Source organism: Procambarus clarkii, chromosome 68 (assembly GCF_040958095.1).
Source record: "Procambarus clarkii isolate CNS0578487 chromosome 68, FALCON_Pclarkii_2.0, whole genome shotgun sequence".
NCBI classification, from domain to species: domain Eukaryota; kingdom Metazoa; phylum Arthropoda; class Malacostraca; order Decapoda; family Cambaridae; genus Procambarus; species Procambarus clarkii.
The window spans coordinates 8094175-8111366 of NC_091217.1; the positions used below are offsets into that span (position 1 = coordinate 8094175).

The 17192-nt window shown below is 38.2% G+C and overlaps 1 protein-coding gene across 3 annotated transcripts in view; it reads left to right on the forward strand.

Annotated features, from left to right (window-relative positions):
- LOC123748302 (uncharacterized) overlaps positions 1–17192 on the forward strand; it is a 24993-nt gene that overhangs the window by 2930 nt on the left and 4871 nt on the right. For all 3 annotated transcript variants that reach the window (XM_069310817.1, XM_069310816.1, XM_069310815.1), the window contains exons 2-11: positions 140–268; positions 1532–1736; positions 3366–3521; positions 5139–5323; positions 6244–7433; positions 9824–10095; positions 10663–10755; positions 11383–11537; positions 12846–13016; positions 15290–15515. In XM_069310817.1, coding sequence (XP_069166918.1) covers positions 174–268; positions 1532–1736; positions 3366–3521; positions 5139–5323; positions 6244–7433; positions 9824–10095; positions 10663–10755; positions 11383–11537; positions 12846–13016; positions 15290–15515 — 2748 coding nt within the window. In that variant the 5' untranslated portion in view covers positions 140–173. The remainder of the gene's footprint in view (positions 1–139; positions 269–1531; positions 1737–3365; positions 3522–5138; positions 5324–6243; positions 7434–9823; positions 10096–10662; positions 10756–11382; positions 11538–12845; positions 13017–15289; positions 15516–17192) is intronic.

Genomic DNA, 17192 nt, shown 5'->3' on the forward strand with positions numbered 1-17192 from the left:
TTTTGTTTATATTATAACATGTCTTTTTACTTGCTGTATTATACAGGTTTTTTTATCATCACTCTTCATATCTTTTTCGTTTCATTCTAATCAATGAAACTGTTCATTGAGAAATCAGTTAAGGTTAATGATTTTGTAGATCATATGATGACCTGAAGACAACCATCAGAAACATGGATCGCCTGCACTTGCTTATCCTCAGTCTGAGGGATGAGATGGCCGAGAACTGTCTCATGGTGCAAGACTGTATATCGGGCATCCTTCCAAAGTAAGTTAGTTCTTATTTCTTCCTCTAGCATGTTGGTTTTTTTTTATCATATAGAATAAAGGAGGGAAAAGAGAGTGAAGTAGGAAGAGATAAAATGAAGGTGGTCTAGAATGGAGGAGCTGAAAAGGAAAGAAAAAAGGAGTGTAAGAGAACGGATTGATTGAGATTGAGGAAAGAAGGGAAGGGAACTATCAAAGGAAAGCGCCAAGCCATTACGACCATATAGCACTGGGAAGGGATAAGGATATGGAATGGGACGAGGGAAAGGAGTGGTGCCCAACCACTTGGACGGTTGGGGATTGAACACTGACCTGCAGGAAGCGATACCATCGCTATACTGTCCAGCCCAAGTGGTTGGGTGAGGGAAGAAGAAGAGATAAGAGTGATTAGTGTGTAATGTTTTGGGCATAGGAGGACAGAAAGAGGTAACCAATCAACAAATAATTTTTTTTACACCATCTGTAACTGTGTGGCTGCAAATATTAATTAAGGAAACTTCATTCTGCTACTAATCTGTTGTTAAATTTTTTTGCTATATGGACTCAATTACTGTATACAACCACGATCAGCTGTATTGTTGTATTGAATTACAGTTGCCTTTGACCAAATATAACAGCATGGATTACTGGGTACAGGCAAATTTTCAAACACTAGATATTCCAGACTCATTAATAGAGGACAACAGTACCTTCAAGTATTAACTTCCATAGTACAATAGGTCTTAATAGTGTAGTGTCTGCAGGTCTCAGGAAAGTGTACGTGGTCCCTTGTTAATGTTAAAGAACCAATCAAGTCTGGCCCTAGACCCGGCTGCGCTAGTATAACAACTCTCAAAACTGGTCACATTTGAACCACAAATATTGTAGCTCGTCCATGATGCCCAGGCCTATTCTTATGACTTAACTCCAGCCTTTACGTAAATATACTATCTACCATTTTTGTATGTAGGAACTAGTTAGCCTTTTTTCCCATATATTGTATCAGCCAAGACTTCTGTACACTATGATTCTGTGTACAGAGAGAAAATGACACACAATTGATAGGGGATGAAATGGCTATACCAGTACATGTACTGTATAGCCAACCAGACACCTGATAAATATTTGTAGACAAACTTAGACAATTTATTCTCCAGTTTTTTGCATTAATAGTTTTTACATTTATTTTATTTTATATCATTAGATAATTTCTAATTTCATGTTTGTTTACAGCAATTTGTTTTCCAACATGTTTCTTTGGACCTAAATGATTATTTTCTTGCAGGAGACATAACACTGTAGGTGTAGCAACTGGGGACTTAAGCCAAGACTCTGATGGCCGTGTTTGGGTGGAAGTGGGCGGGCCTGGGCTGAAACTGCGGGTGATGCACCTTCACCCAGCAAACCCCTCTGTAGCTGAGGCAGTAATGACACGTTTGTCAACACCTGACCAGGGGGACAATATTATAAAACTACCAGCTGAAGATGAGGTAAGCTCATATTCTCTTCTATTATGAATATGAAAATCTGATTTTTAGTGCATATGAAAATTACATTTCTGAGCAGTACATTTAGTTGCATGCTAAGATAAAATCTTACCAACTCCTGGTTAGGATCTGGCACAGTAAACGAAAGTCAACATCTGTGTCGGAGCATCTGGAAGCTCAAACTATCCTTGCTGCTGACTGGTGTCAGCCCTGAATGTAAACATATAAAGCATTTACATAGACCTCAAAAACCTTTCTAAGTACAACATTACATTGGTGTGACTGCCAAGCATTGTCGTAGCTAACTACACAGTATGCAAGTCAGCACAGGACATTCCTGAAAATGTTTGGGCTTCATGATCTGTTTTGGATAAGGTCTAGAACAAACCCTGTGATCATCTGTGATGCCCTTGAATTTCAAGTCCAGGTTGGGCTAAAAGTTTGTAGTTGCTCTCCAGTCCTACCATAATTGTAGTTTTCAACTAAAATGGCAGTTGAAAGGGCCTCCAATTTGGATTTGGATAAGGGCCTCAGGATAAGGATTTGGGATGGGACAGGTGGGGGGGGGGGAATGGTGCCCAACCTCTTGGATGGTCGGGGATTGAACGCCGACCTGCATGTTATGAGACAGTTGCTCTACTGTCCAGTCCAAGTGGGTGGGTGCTGTATTCCTTACATGTATGATATGCATGTAAGGAATACTGGCCTGGAATTTAATGTCTCGTGTCTAACTTTTTTATATTGGTAGTGTCAATTTAAAAAAGGCAGTCTTCCAACTTTTTAGTAGTTCTTGTGTTTAAAATTACTTATATATCATAATACGTGGCCAGCACACAACTTTATACATCTCTTCTCTGTATCCGGGGATATCCTGTCTTTGTCCTACAGCCTTAGTCATGCTCGGTACATTTTGAAATTTGCGTTTCTTTCCTAAGATTGTTTCTTTTGTAGTTTTATTTGCAACCTCGTCCTTTACCAACGGATTTCTTTCCATCGTGTGTCAGTCTTGCTTGAAAACCTTCGATATATTATTCCATTCCTGAAAAACTTTATTTATTGCTCCCCCGTCATTTGCTACTACGGTATCAATATCTATCACTTCAGTTCTGTTCATCACTATCCATTCATCTTTATTGGCTCCTTCTGGTTCCTTAAAACCATTCTTTTAGGTTTGATTCTTTTATCTTTCCCATATCTGACAGGTGTTGTTTTCTTCTTTCAATCTAGTGGCTGCCTACAGGCACTTCCTGGACTGATGTCCTGGCACCTGACTATTATTATTATTTTTTTTAACATGTCCACAAATGATGCCTGCCATGAAAAAAAGATCCCTCTACTGTTTGATTTCCAGATGCTTGGGACTTGGTTTTCTCATTTTGGGCACAGGATGGTTTCTCTGGTGTTCCTTATTTCCTCCTTTGCTGATCTTGGTTCATACTTGTAAAGAGCTAGACCTCACTCCCCCATGTACACTAATAGGTAAGTACCTATGTCCCTCCCAATCTTCTCCTTGCAGTTGTTCTTTCTTTTATATTCCTCCCGGTGGCAACTTAAGAGATTTCAAGTTAGAGGATTAATGAAAGGACTGTATCAGATGACTTAAATTTGTTTTGGCATTCATTAACTCAACAGATATCCTTGGCCTCATTAGAAGACTACTGGTTCAACCACTGGCAAGGTCCTTACATCACGGCAGACTCCAACCAAAACACTGTCAACTTCAGAAGATCAAGGCGGAGCTTGAGGAAGTCAAAGAGGAAGTTCCGTTGCTCTGTCTGTAACAAGAAGGTTAGCAAGCAAAGATATCATATCTTAATTAATCGTGTTTGTTTCTTTGCTTGCTTCTATATCTTAGAAATGGGAGGGACTGTATCTGGTACATGAGCCAGATTCAGTCTACCATAAGATGTAATCTAGCCTCTGATGCTTCTAACAAAATATTATAATAATCTACAAAAATTATAATAATAATCTACAAAATATTATATATAGTACATCCTGATTCAACGAACTATTTGGGACCAACCCTAATTCACTGCAGTGAGGGATTCATTGCAACCGAAGATGCTTCCAGGATGCATTTCCCATACCCTATGGGCTGATTTCACTTATCAAAATTTTCATTTCAACCTATAATATAATAGATTACCAAATGAACATGCATGCAAAAAAAATTAACCACATCTAGTGTACAGTATTTCTCACATTCCCAGCCTCAAAACTCACTTTCAAAAGGTAGCAGGGTCATATCTGAGTGAACAACATGGTTCAACCAAGGTAAACATACCTTGCCTACTCAGAATAAAAACAAACCATAAAATTTGGTTTTAAATTTCCTCGGTATGTTTCCCAAGGTTCCAACTATTTCTTGTAATGTCCATCTACAAAAACCAACCTGTCCTCAGACTAAGTCCATTCCATCCAGCAGTTGACCCAAATGACGCATTTGTAAATTTTATTATGCTGTTCATTCAAAACAGGAATTTTCTCGAAATATAAATTAACATTGTTATATATTAGTATACTGTGCATATTTAGGCATTGGTTATGTTAGGTGTTTATATTCTGTTGCCGATTATTTGTATTTGTAGTTTGTAGGTGAAGCATTTACAGCATTGTGGTTCGAACAAAAGTCGTCAGCGAAGCACTTGTTCGAGAAGCGTTTCATCAGTTGAGTCATGTGCAAACCATTTTTCATTCATAAACAGGGGGTTTGAAGAGTGTATAGAATGGACTTTGGGTCTTTGTTTGGAGGACAGGCTGATTGAAGTGACTCTACATGGTATGTACATACCCGACAAGGGTTTGGCGGGTATTGTACATGGAATGGACTTTGACCTTTGTTTATAAGGACTGGCTGACAAAAATAATCAAAACTGTGATTGGAGCCATATTAATAAAGATACCATTCATAGCTAATATTTTCCCCCACACTGGGCTGATTTCACTAAGCAAAATTATAATTTCAACCAATCATATGAAGGGCAACAACCAAGAGATCCTGTCTGTAAAAGACTTTACCACATTTAGCTTATTCCCCCATGCCCAAGCCTCGATATCTCATTTTCAAAGGATTGTTATCTTACTGAACGAAAATTTGTGCAACTAGGGAAAAACATGGAATTTAGTTTTAAATATACTCAGTGGCTTTCCCAAGGCTCAACTATTTCTTATAATGTTTCCTTCACCTATGAACTCGGTCCCAACATCCCAAGCAAATCCACATATCCCCTGCTTCAGTGAACTCTTCTTTATCAAATCAGGTGAGTAAATTTGACATGGAAAATGTGCGTGTTCAAACCAGAGATTTGCCAAATCGAGGTTCGTTGAATCAAGATTTCACTGTAATAATAATAATATACAACGTATTCATCCAACATCTTATAATGTTACTTTACAATATAGATTGTGGGACCAGTGGGTCACCGTGACGAACTGCAGGAGGTGCCTTGTTTTGATGGCGAAAATGTACTCGCCCATGTACCATCTGTTAAGCTTGAGTCAAGAAGCCCTAAGACAGAGGAGGTAGCAGCGGTTAGCTCAGATGATGAGTGTATAAAGCCAGCTACCAGTGAGGAAGCTCTCTCCAGGTTAGATGGATGCTTCTATTTTTTTATTGACCATGTCATTTCAAGAAACTGGATTTTTGTTATGCTTCTCTCAAGTTACAATAATTGATCTATTGTTAATTTACCATGGGTCTGAGGGATCCTGGAAATTTCACTAGGCATGGATATTTTAAAGGCCTCGACTAGATAAACAAGATGGTTAAGGAGCTATAATACTTCTCAAATACTTCTCGAGTGTGTTCCAGAGGAACACACAAAGAACATTGGGAGGGGAGCATATGTATCACTTTCCAACTTAAGAAATAATGCACAAAATAATGTTTTGTCTTTTGATTGTATACAAAAGTATTTATTACCATACAAAAACAACTCTCTGACATCCTGTATGCAATAAATATTTCACCATAAAATACTGACATTCATTTGATTGTTTTGTTGTGTTCTTCACATAAAGGATAGCAGCAGGAATATAATATACTCTACTTTTGTTGTATTTGGTGGTTATTTCTAAAATATGGTTATGAATTGTGGTGTGGGGGAATGGTTAGGTTGTACTATTACATTATATATCTTGTAATAGTGCTTCCATATAGAAGACTAGTACATCAGTCACCTGCAAAGGGTTGATAGTGAGGCTCTTGTTCATGGTGTATGTTGCATTTATTGTGAAATATTTTATCAATTATTTTTAATTTATTTTGACAGATCTTACAATGTGCGGTATGGCAAATAGAATGTAAACTTGGAATTCATGGCAATTAATTGTGTGTCTGTATGTGTGGGTGTGCACATGTGTACCCGTTTGTGTGTGTATGCATGTTCGTGCGTGCGCACCACATTTAATAGATCAGCATTTCTTTTATGTGTTTACTATTATATATATATGTAATCAATTTTTATTAATAATATTTTTTTATATAATAATAATTTTTTCTTTACAGGTACAGTGCTAGTGATGAACAGTTGGCCCGAGCTTATCGTGTACTGGACAACGAATTACGGACTAGTTTCACATTATTTGCTGAAGAAGCTGTTACTCAAGATGTTGTTGATGGTGTAAGCATGAATGTTAATGACAGCACCAGTTCCCATGATGCTAGTATGCGATTAGCTCCACCACTTCTTAGCCCAAGACAGTCTAGATCATGTCCATGTAGCCCAAAATTGTCAGGAAGAAACCACAGCCCAAAGTCCAATACTGGGAGCCCAAAGCCTCAGTCTCGTTCAGTTAGCTCCAAATTTTCACTCAGCAGCTCCCTAATGGCTATACACAGACAAGCTTCCAATTCTCTCAGACCAGATTTTCTCCGCTTTGACTTAGGCAAGGGAGATTTTGGTGGCAGTAATTCTAAGAATGGTTCTCAACAAAACAGTCTTAGAAATGAGTCAAGACATTCACGCCCCACTGTAGAGGCACATAATAGTAGCTTTGGGGATTCCCACTTAGACTCGAGTAACAGCGGATCCCTAAGAGGAGAGTCTAGCAAACAGGAATCCTCACGGATTGCTTTACACGAAAGTCATTCGCTTCCAACACTAAAACTCTCTAAAATGTCTTTGACTTATAAAGGAGGTATTATCATCAACCATGATAAGGATGTTGCACAGATGCATTACTCTGATGCATCAAAGCTTCTTGTAGAGGGGGCTTGTGCTCTTCCTTCCACACCCGAAGACGATACATTTTCAGGAGAGTTGATAGGCCCTCCAATGCTGCTTCCTGATGTTGTACCCAGGTATGAAGTTGGAGGGCCATCAATGACTCAGATGTGTGAATATAAACCTTCAACATCCTCTGCTCCTTTAACTCCGAAAGAACTTTGTGTAAATTACCATTATGATGCTAAGGATGGAGTAGTTAATCTCGGTTTTGATGGACACGAAGAAAGTTCAGATTTCACCAACTTAAATGAAGTGATGAGTACCAAAGCATCTGATATGGAAATTAATTCTCCTGCTCATGTCAGTAGAAGAGGATCAGCTGGTAGTGATATTGACATTGGGAAGTACAATATCCAAATGAACATTGCAAGTATTCATGCTATCTCCATAGGTCATGTACCCCAAGGTCAAGATGTAGCACTGTCACTCGAAGTTCCTCAAGCAAAAACTCAAGAACTCTCACAGGGAGGTGAGTATTGTGTTACTGTTTATTATGAAAAATAATAATAATAATATTGTACTGTATTGGAAATAATATGATTGACACCGAGGGTAAGGTGGGATGATTGGGCACCATTCCTTCACCCCTTTCCTTTCCTTTCCTTTCCTTTCCTAGGTCCTTTGTCTCAATTTCTCAAGTAGTATCCGATAATTGTTAACCTTGATGTAAAATAATTTGCAGATTGTGTAATATGATACTGAATAACCTAACATTCCAGTTCCTGGGCTAAGACCGATATCAAAACATATAAAACAAGACTGATAATGTGATTGTAAAGTCATATTTGTCTAGTATAGAAATGCAGTGGTGCACCTACGAACATAAATACAAATTTTGTTATATACAGGATGGGCTATTTTGTATTAATGCTGAAAAATCATAAAATGCATCTTTTACCACATTCAGAACAGACAACACATTTAAAATCTTCTCTAAATTAGTTTAATGATTACTGTATATACAGTCATTAACTTAATTTTAAACAATTTGCTAAAAAAAACGACACAATAGATGAGCTGTTGTACTCAGAAAACAGAAAGGTTCTGGGTTCATTTTCCACACAGGACGGAGATGTTTTGCCACATTTCATTTCACCTTATGCCTCTCTTCACCTAACAGTAAGTGGATACCTTAGAGTTAGGCAACTGTTGTGGTTTGCATCCTGGGGAAGACTAGTAGCTGGACTGGGACCTGGATAAGCCTAACATGATTACTATCCGTGACAATGGAGAATCGGGTACATAGCTAAAGTAGATAATGTATCTGATGTCTCAGGTGTGGCTAACTCTGCTAACAACCAACAACTGTCCTACCTTCTGTGCATATCCTTGTTGAAAGTCCTGACTTCCAGAATGTGAGTGCATCTTGCTTCCTGATTGTCCCTCGCAGTTACCTGTCCCTCGATAATATCCTTGGTGAATCGGATGCCTTTGATGTAGTTCGCCTTATGCGCTCTTGTTCTCGTACTGGCATCCTTAGTGATAATTAGCGCCTCTTGAATATCCCGCACTTTTGACGGTGGTACATAGCCTTCTTGGCTTGGTGCCTTCTTTTGACAATTGTCCTACCTTCCCTAAAATTAATATCAATAAAATGCTGCTGGGTGACAGCAAATTTATTTACAGACCACACTGAAATCACCAAATGACTTCATAAAAACTTTCAAAACAAACCGGCATTCAGATTTCAGTAACAACAAAGACTTCATTCAATACAGGTACCAACATCTTTTACATCAAAGCTTAAATCTATAAAATTCACTGCCCACTACTCACCAAGTAAATCTCAACCAGAAGACAATAATTCATAGTTAACAAAAGGCATACTCAGTGCTATCAACAAGAAGTATGAATATGAAAATAATGTCTTGGTCTAACTCATGAACTGGCCAAGATTTACTCTACAACACTAACCAGCAAAACTAATAATCCCGACTGTGCAAGTGGTTGGGCACCATTCCTTCTCCCCCCCACCCCTCCCCCGTTCCATCCCAAATCCTAATCCTGACTCCTTCCCAGTGCTATATAGTCGTAATGGCTTGGTGCTTTGTCCTGATAATTCCTTCCTTCTAGTGGCTCCGATGGGGACAGAAAGCCAGTGGCTTATCAAAGGTTCCTCCATTGTTCATAATTTTTTTCTGGCTGAATCTTAAACATAAGTAATGTCTTGAAAGGTATAATATTCCTCCAATATGTGTAGTGGATGATGAGATATGTATAGATTTATTATGTAAAGAACTGACAGGGGCACAGTGGACATAGTAGTAGGCATAGTAGATATTTAGGTAAAGGACATTGAGCTCTAGTGGTTTAGATATTATAATTAATAGATACACTATTATCATATATAGTTTATTTAGTGAAATAATTGGGAATTAATGTGCCGTACATGGATGTGACGTAGATATGGAAGAAAATGCAGAATAGAACCAGTGAAGAGCAGGGGTGCCATAGGCACAATCAGAGAACACTGTATAGACATCAGAGGTCCGCGGTTGTTCAACACCCTCCCAGCGAGCATAAGAAATATTGCCGGAACAACCGTGGACATCTTCAAGAGGAAACTAGATTGTTTCCTCCAAGGAGTGCCGGACCAACCGGGCTATAGTGGATATGTGGGCCTGCAGGCCGCTCCAAGCAACAGCCTGGTGGACCAAACTCTCACAAGTCAAGCCTGGCCTCGGGCCAGGCTTGGGGAGTAGAAGTACTCCCAGAACCCTATCAACCAGGTATCTTGTTATATGTAAAAAAATCTTTCTAGACTCATCATATTTATCTCTAGTAAAATAAGATAAAAAGAATGATAATGATATAGGAAACTCTTCATATACTGTTAAAATAATAAAAATTTATCCTCAGGTGCTGAAGCCTACATATCTGATGCGAGTGACACTCCATCATCCAGCTGCCCCGCCACACCATCTACAGCCAGCCCTTCACTCTCCCCTTATGTTCCCTCCACTGATACTACCTCGGCTAGCTTGCAGCGCCCACCAGTTGATGACATAGATGAAGACTACCCTCCATATGACCACATGCAAGAGGCTCGACAACTAGTATTTTGGTGGCAGAAGTCGAACCCCAATGAAGATACCGAATTCTGTCAGAACAATGCAGAATGCAAAGTGAAAGTGAGTGATTTTTATTTTCCTGTAATTAATCTGTGTTGGATATGCTGTACTACTACTACTGTACTTTCCATGTTTAAAACAGTGAGGTTGGGGGGGGGTTTGACAGCTCTTTGTACAGGTTTGTACCATGTCTTTAGCTTTGATTGCGGTGAACTTTATGCATTGCTTTTGCTTGGCTGGTTGTGCTGCACTCTCCTTGAGCTCTTTTCTGCTTGACTTTGTTCTGAGCTTACTTCTTTTGGGAAAATCTAGGTTGGGCCAATAAAAGCTGTAGCTCTTGAAGCCCTTTTAAATCTCGCAGTTTCCTCGACTTTCTTTTTTTTGATAATTACTTCTTTTACTGTGATTGATACTCCCCAAAAGCTTAATATTGTTTATCATGCTTAAAAATCACCTGTTTCTCCATCACTTCTGTCCATTCTTAATCCCAAAGTTTTATTTAAATCTGTATCATTGGATATGATAAAAACAGAATAGCACTGTCAATTATAAAGTAAATAATGGTAATTCTTGCTGTTCATAGTTAATTACAGAATGATTCTTATCTATATCATTAATTTGTTTCAGCAAAAGCCACTCCTGCTATTTCTTCATGGCATGGGCGGCAGTAGTGACCACTGGCGGCAGCAACTCTGGTATTTTGTTAGCTGTGGTTATGAGGTAAGACTAAAATAACTATTTAAACTAATAATAACAGATCTTGTACAGTTTACAAAATTGCAGGTGATAAGACTAGCAATGTCATAATATGGCACTTGTTATAATACCAATATGTTGTAAAGGTATTATAGTTATTTTATTATTTTATGTTATTTGTTAAATTATTTTAAGGAACAGCTTGAAACCCAACCTTATCCTCACATTTATTTAATAGAATATCACAATTAATATTTTTAAGGATAATGTAGCAAGGCACATGAATACATTTTGCACAAACATCGTAGTTACCCGAATAAAGCATTCAAGATTGCATTTTGAACAATTTGGCATGTTTGTTTTCCATTCGAATTTGGTTGTCATGGATTACAAATGCAATTTTGGCACACATTATTTTATCTTATAAGGGGGTAAATCAATCAAATGTATACTGGGCACTCGTTTTATTGCATATTTGTTTTAATGAACAGTACATTTTATTGCATATTTGTTTTATAGAACAGTACTGTACTACTATATACTACAGTATATGGCAATGGTGTTTTATTAGGAATTAAAACATTAAAATATCGATACACGTGGTCTGTAGTTTTTGCAAGTTTTGTTATGATTGATATTTACTTCCCTCAGGTTGTAGCCCCAGACCTGATGGGTCATGGGCTTAGTTCGGCCCCAAAGGATCCTTCCCAATACACCTTCTCACAAATGCTTGACCACATAACATTAGTGTTTGATTTATTTGTGCCACAAGGGCGCAAGTGTGTTATTGTTGGCCATGGTTATGGGTAAGTTGATTTTCTCATTAAAATGTTCACATCATAATATTTATGTACAAGTTAATTATGTTGCCAGTTAATAGGTTTCAGCAAAAACAAGGTAGAAGCAAGGATATGAAATGCTTCTGTACACTGATTGCAATATTAGTTTGTTTTCCCACTCATAATGGTCATATGACCCAAATAGAATCCATAAAATTTGGATCTTCAAGTTTGTCTGAAGATCCTACTTCAGACAAACTACATTAGCTACTTAAATATACTATCTGTGAGCAGGGAGTATGAAATGCAGGATATGTAGAAATTTAGGTGTCCTCAATAATATAGCCAATGATGCAAAAGGTTTAAAGCCTGAGGTTATTGCTGGATTATTTGTTGGTTGTCATAGGGTGAGCATTCTGTCAACCATCTTGATCTATCAGCAATTATGTCATTAAATTAATATCTGCTTACTCCCTACTAGCTTCTTACCTTGTCTGGCCTTTATGGGTTATGGGTTTTACACCTACTCTAGGTAACTTCCATCTCTCCTTCAGTACTTTCCATTTGTTGACAACTCATCTTGAGGTTATCTTGAGATGATTTCGGGGCTTAGCGTCCCTACGGCCCGGTCCTCGACCAGTCCTCCTTTTTGTTACACCTCCCCAGGAAGCAGCCCGTAGCAGCTGTCTAACTCCCAGGTACCTAATTTACTGCTAGGAGAACAGGGGGCATCAGGGTGAAAGAAACTGCCCATTTGTTTCCGCCTCTGCCAGGGATCGAACCCGGAACCTTAGGACTACAAATCTTGAGCACTGTCCACTCACCCGTCAGGCCCCACACCCATACAGGGTATGATTACAGCATTTCCCAACATTCTTTGACTTATTTCTATTTTCACTCAAAAAGCTGCCTTTGTCCATTACCCTCGGTATCCTGTATGTAGTGGAGATTTCAGGCAAATACAGTAGTATTAAAGTGAGTTTGTTTTTGATCTGTAAATGTTAAGAGAGTGGGGGGGGGAAGAGCTATTATGCACCTAGCTCTGTCCACCTCATCTCAATAAATAGGTTCAAAACAGCATATATTGTGTCAAAACAGATATTACATCACATTTAAATAAATCACACCAGATCACATCACCATCTAAAGCAGTGGTTCCCACTTTTTATTGGGACCAGCCTTATTTTCTAATACTCAAAGACCCCCAAAGAAGGTCACAACCCACCCGTTAGCAAACTGTTAATCTAATATATACTGTAATATGTAATTTGTTGAAAACTAAATTAATAAACTCCATAAATACTGGTAGTGTATATAAAAAAATATATGTGACAGGTGTTCCCTGGCTGCAGCATTGGCACGAGGACGAGCAATGTCGGTACGTCTGGTTATCCTGGCCAGCTGTGGCGGGCCCAACCCACTCATCCCTAACCCTCCAAGCAAATCATTTTTGCACTCACGCTTTGCCACGTTCCTGGGCCCATTTTTATCCTGTGGCTGCTGTAGGTAAGGTTAATAAATATTTACCAACATACTGTTGCAATAATCAAGTGGAACATTGATCTGATTGTGAATTGTTTAAAGCACTGAATTCTGTGGGTGTAGTGGGTCATTTTTAGATAGGCATTTTAAATCTTAAGCAAATTTGGCACCATTTTGGAAAATAGGAGAGAAGTTGTGTTTAACATAAACTAGGTGTTATCCAGTTTCATTCATCATTGTCTAATGAAAGATAAATGAACACTACATTTTGTTTTAATTTATGCTAATTTTAATTATTTTTGTATTTAAGCAAATAATCAAGTTGGCTAAGCTACTTTCTTCTCCTTTTCTCTAATACTAGTATAACTCTGAATTAGAGGTAAATTACAAATTATGAAAAACCATTATATTTGTATTAAACACAATCATTGTAATGTGAGCTATATCCATTTCCTTATTTACATTTAATGAAAGTTGAACTCAATAGACATCAGTAGTTAGGTGTATTGATTTCAAACATTTATTTCATAAGTTAATAACTAATACAGTCAGTCAGCAGTGTTATTTATTACATTGTAAGATTAGATTGAGAACTAGGTTGAACATGACAGATTTTACAGGCAGTAACATCAGTTAACCATACATTGGCCATTATGTTTACACGAGCAGTTTTGTACTACTGTATATACGATACCGTAGAAAATCTGCATCAGAGGCAAACATATCAGTTTTTACATCCACCGTATTTGACTGCATAACAGTTCTTGTTATGCAGTCAAATAGTTATGCAGTTCTTTTGAAAGGATAAAGTATGGTTCATATTTGCAGGCGATGAGTCACAATAACGTGGCTGAAGTATGTTGACCAGACCACACACTAGAAGTGTGTGGTCAATTCCTGGTCCATTCTCAATCGACTTGAGAATGGTCCAGGACGGACCGAAACGTCGTCGTCCCTTCAACTTCTAGTGTGTGGTCTGGTCAACATGGTTCATATTTACTCTGATACCAACCCCATCAGCTAGGTTTAGCAATGACAGCTGTGTGTGTGTTTGGGGCAAGAGAATCAACTCCAAAGGAAACATTTCTAATAATCAGGTAGGTTTAGCAATGACAGCTGTGTGTGTGTTTGGGGCAAGAGAATCAACTCCAAAGGAAACATTTCTAATAATCCCCGAGAGGTTGCAATAAAGTACTATACTGAAAAATATTCATGACAGCCCAGAATGACTGACAGGTTAGTTCATAAGAATTGAAAGCCCTTCCTTGGCATCACAGGTGACTGCCAAGACCCGTTGCTCTCCCTGACCACCACCCAACAGCAGCACCAGCACAGTGTTAGGTTCCCCCTTTGCCAATCACCTCACATACTTACTGATGTTAAGGAAATATAGGGCTGCAAGGAAGGGAATTATGGTAACTGAATGATCTACCCAGAAATGGGCTTTTAATATTCACTCAAAGCCTCGTTAATGAATCCTGTTTGACTTGTAGTTAATATAAGATCAAGGACAGTTGCATAACTACAAAAATAAAAGGGAAAACATGGCTGTAATGTAGAAAGGTGCCTTGCCACTCTCATTCTACCTAGGATCTAGCTATTTCACATAAATATCCATCATTTATGGTATTAAGACCATAGTTGCAGAGCTTAGATGTAAAAAAAAAAAGTCTGAATCGGTAAGAAAGGTCAGTTGCATAATTGCAAGTCCTGAATGTAAGCATAAAGCCTGAGACAGGAATATTGTACTGGTGTATATACAGTATAAGAATTGCCCACTATGCAGCACAAACCAAGTTTCACAGTTGAAAGATACAGTAATAAAAAGATTTCAAAGCCTGATCCCAATTATATTTTCATATACTGCAGTATATATTAAAATATCATCGATATAAATGTACCTCAGAACCAATTTTACTAATGTCCAGTGGATTACAAGTTATATTAAAACCCCAACTTAATTAACATTTCATATTTAGGCAAAGAACCATTGCCATTAGCACAAGTTAACAAACAGAAGCAGAGAAATCTTAACTCTAGAGTAAATTTAACAGCAGCCATGTTTTCTGAGATAGCACTTAGTTGGTTTAATACGCAATGTCATCTTATCCAATAATGAACTTTATAATGCAGCCACCCACAAAATGTGGTCATCAGAAAGTGCATTATTCCTAGCTTTTTTTCCATTTACGCTGTTTGATTAATGTAAAATTCACTAATAATTAAACAATACTGTACATAAAATATATTTAAATACAGTATATTTTCTTAAATTTATGATTTCAAATGTTTTTCAGTCGTGAGATTCTATATGCTCCAAGAGGAAAACATTTTGCTGCTGGAACCCTTGCTGGATTAGCCATCACGCCAACTCCACGTTATGTTCTAGAGTACATGGCAAAGGGCCAAAACTGGCCTGAGGGCGATGTGGCCTTTCACCGCCGCATCACCGTTCCCACACTCCTACTGCATGGCATGAAGGATGACCGTGTATCACTGGTGGAGATGTGTGAAATGGAGAGGGTAAGTATTTCCTCCTTCATTACGGGTATGGCCTAGCATTGATATATTAAAACAATATTAAATATAGCATTGATATATTAAAACAAAAGCAGTCTCCGTGGTGTAGTGGTAAGACACTCGCCTGGCGTTCCGCGAGCGCTATGTCATGGGTTCGTATCCTGGCCGGGGAGGATTTACTGGGCGCAATTCCTTAACTGTAGCCTCTGTTTAACGCAACAGTAAAATGTGTACTTGGATGAAAAAACGATTCTTCGCGGCAGGGGATCGTATTCCAGGGACCATAGGATTAAGGACTTGCCCGAAACGCTACGCGTACTAGTGGCTGTACAAGAATGTAACAACTCTTGTATATATCTCAAAAAAAAAAAAAAAAAAAAAAATATTGTTTGGTTATGTAATAATCAGAATGCTAGAAAATATCATTAGTGCAACAATGCCTATTCATGCTCATTCATTTTTTCTTTCCATTAATATATTTCTAAAAACTATCCTGTTGTATTTTTCAACCTTTCCCTTGGAAGGTCAGGTAGGTGGCTTTTATGAACTTCATTAACTATAACTCTTGGTGATACTGTGTTGTAGAACAGGTTTGAGGAAAGAAAAAGAAACCATCAGCGTTTTATATCATAATAATAGGCTCAATAATTTGAACTGAAAATCAAAGTTGTTGAAACAAAGTAAAAACCCCAAATGAGCTGTTGTAATGTGGTGCCATTTAGAATATGGACAAAAATGCATTCAGGGTACTAACCACTACTAGTGTATGGTTAACACTAAGGCATTAACCCCATTTAAAAAGGGAAGAGAAAAAACTCAAGGAAATTCAAAGATGTGCTGGTTCCATAACAGAGAGGATTGATGTACGAGGAGAGATTGAGGGAGTTGGATCTTACTGTAGTACATACTGTAAAAGAGGGATGATCATCACATATAATATTTTAAGTCAATATAAATAAGGATTGCAATTTTAGCTTGTGCAACAATAGAACGAGATAAATGAGCCATAGGGAATTAAAGGAAATTATTTGGTCCAAGAGTGGGATTAAATGGAGTTCACTACGAGTAGCAGTAGTCAAGGCTAATATATGCTGTAGAGACTTTTTAAAGTCTTGCAATTATTGAGATAGGAAGCTTGTTAAGCTTATCAAGGTATCCCTAAGCAAATAACTTCACAGGATGCAACTGATGACAATTGCCTATTTACTACTAGGTGAACAGAGGCACCAAGTGATAGGATACATGCTCAAGGAACTGAACCCCGGCATGATAGAAATCTAATGGGTCAAAAGCCTTTGCATTAGACGACCAGCTGTTCAAAGGGCAGGACCTGAGAACTGATGTTTGGGGTCTGCTGACACTATTTGGAGAGCATACATCCAGTTGGCAATGTTTGTCTCATATGTAATGATATTCCATAACTTCTGTAATGTAATACGTAATATTCTGTAACTCCCATACCACTACCATGCACACCTTTCTCTCCAACATCCACACAACTTTATCTTTTACTCTGTTCTTCTTCCCTGAATGACTGATCACCCCATACCTCCCTACCCAACTTCTAAAATTTCCCATTCCACCACCATACCTTTCCTATGTCCACCTCTTCCATTTAACTATCATCCTACTCGCAGCATTCTTCCCTTCCACTACCATTCTCTCATCAACCATCCCCTT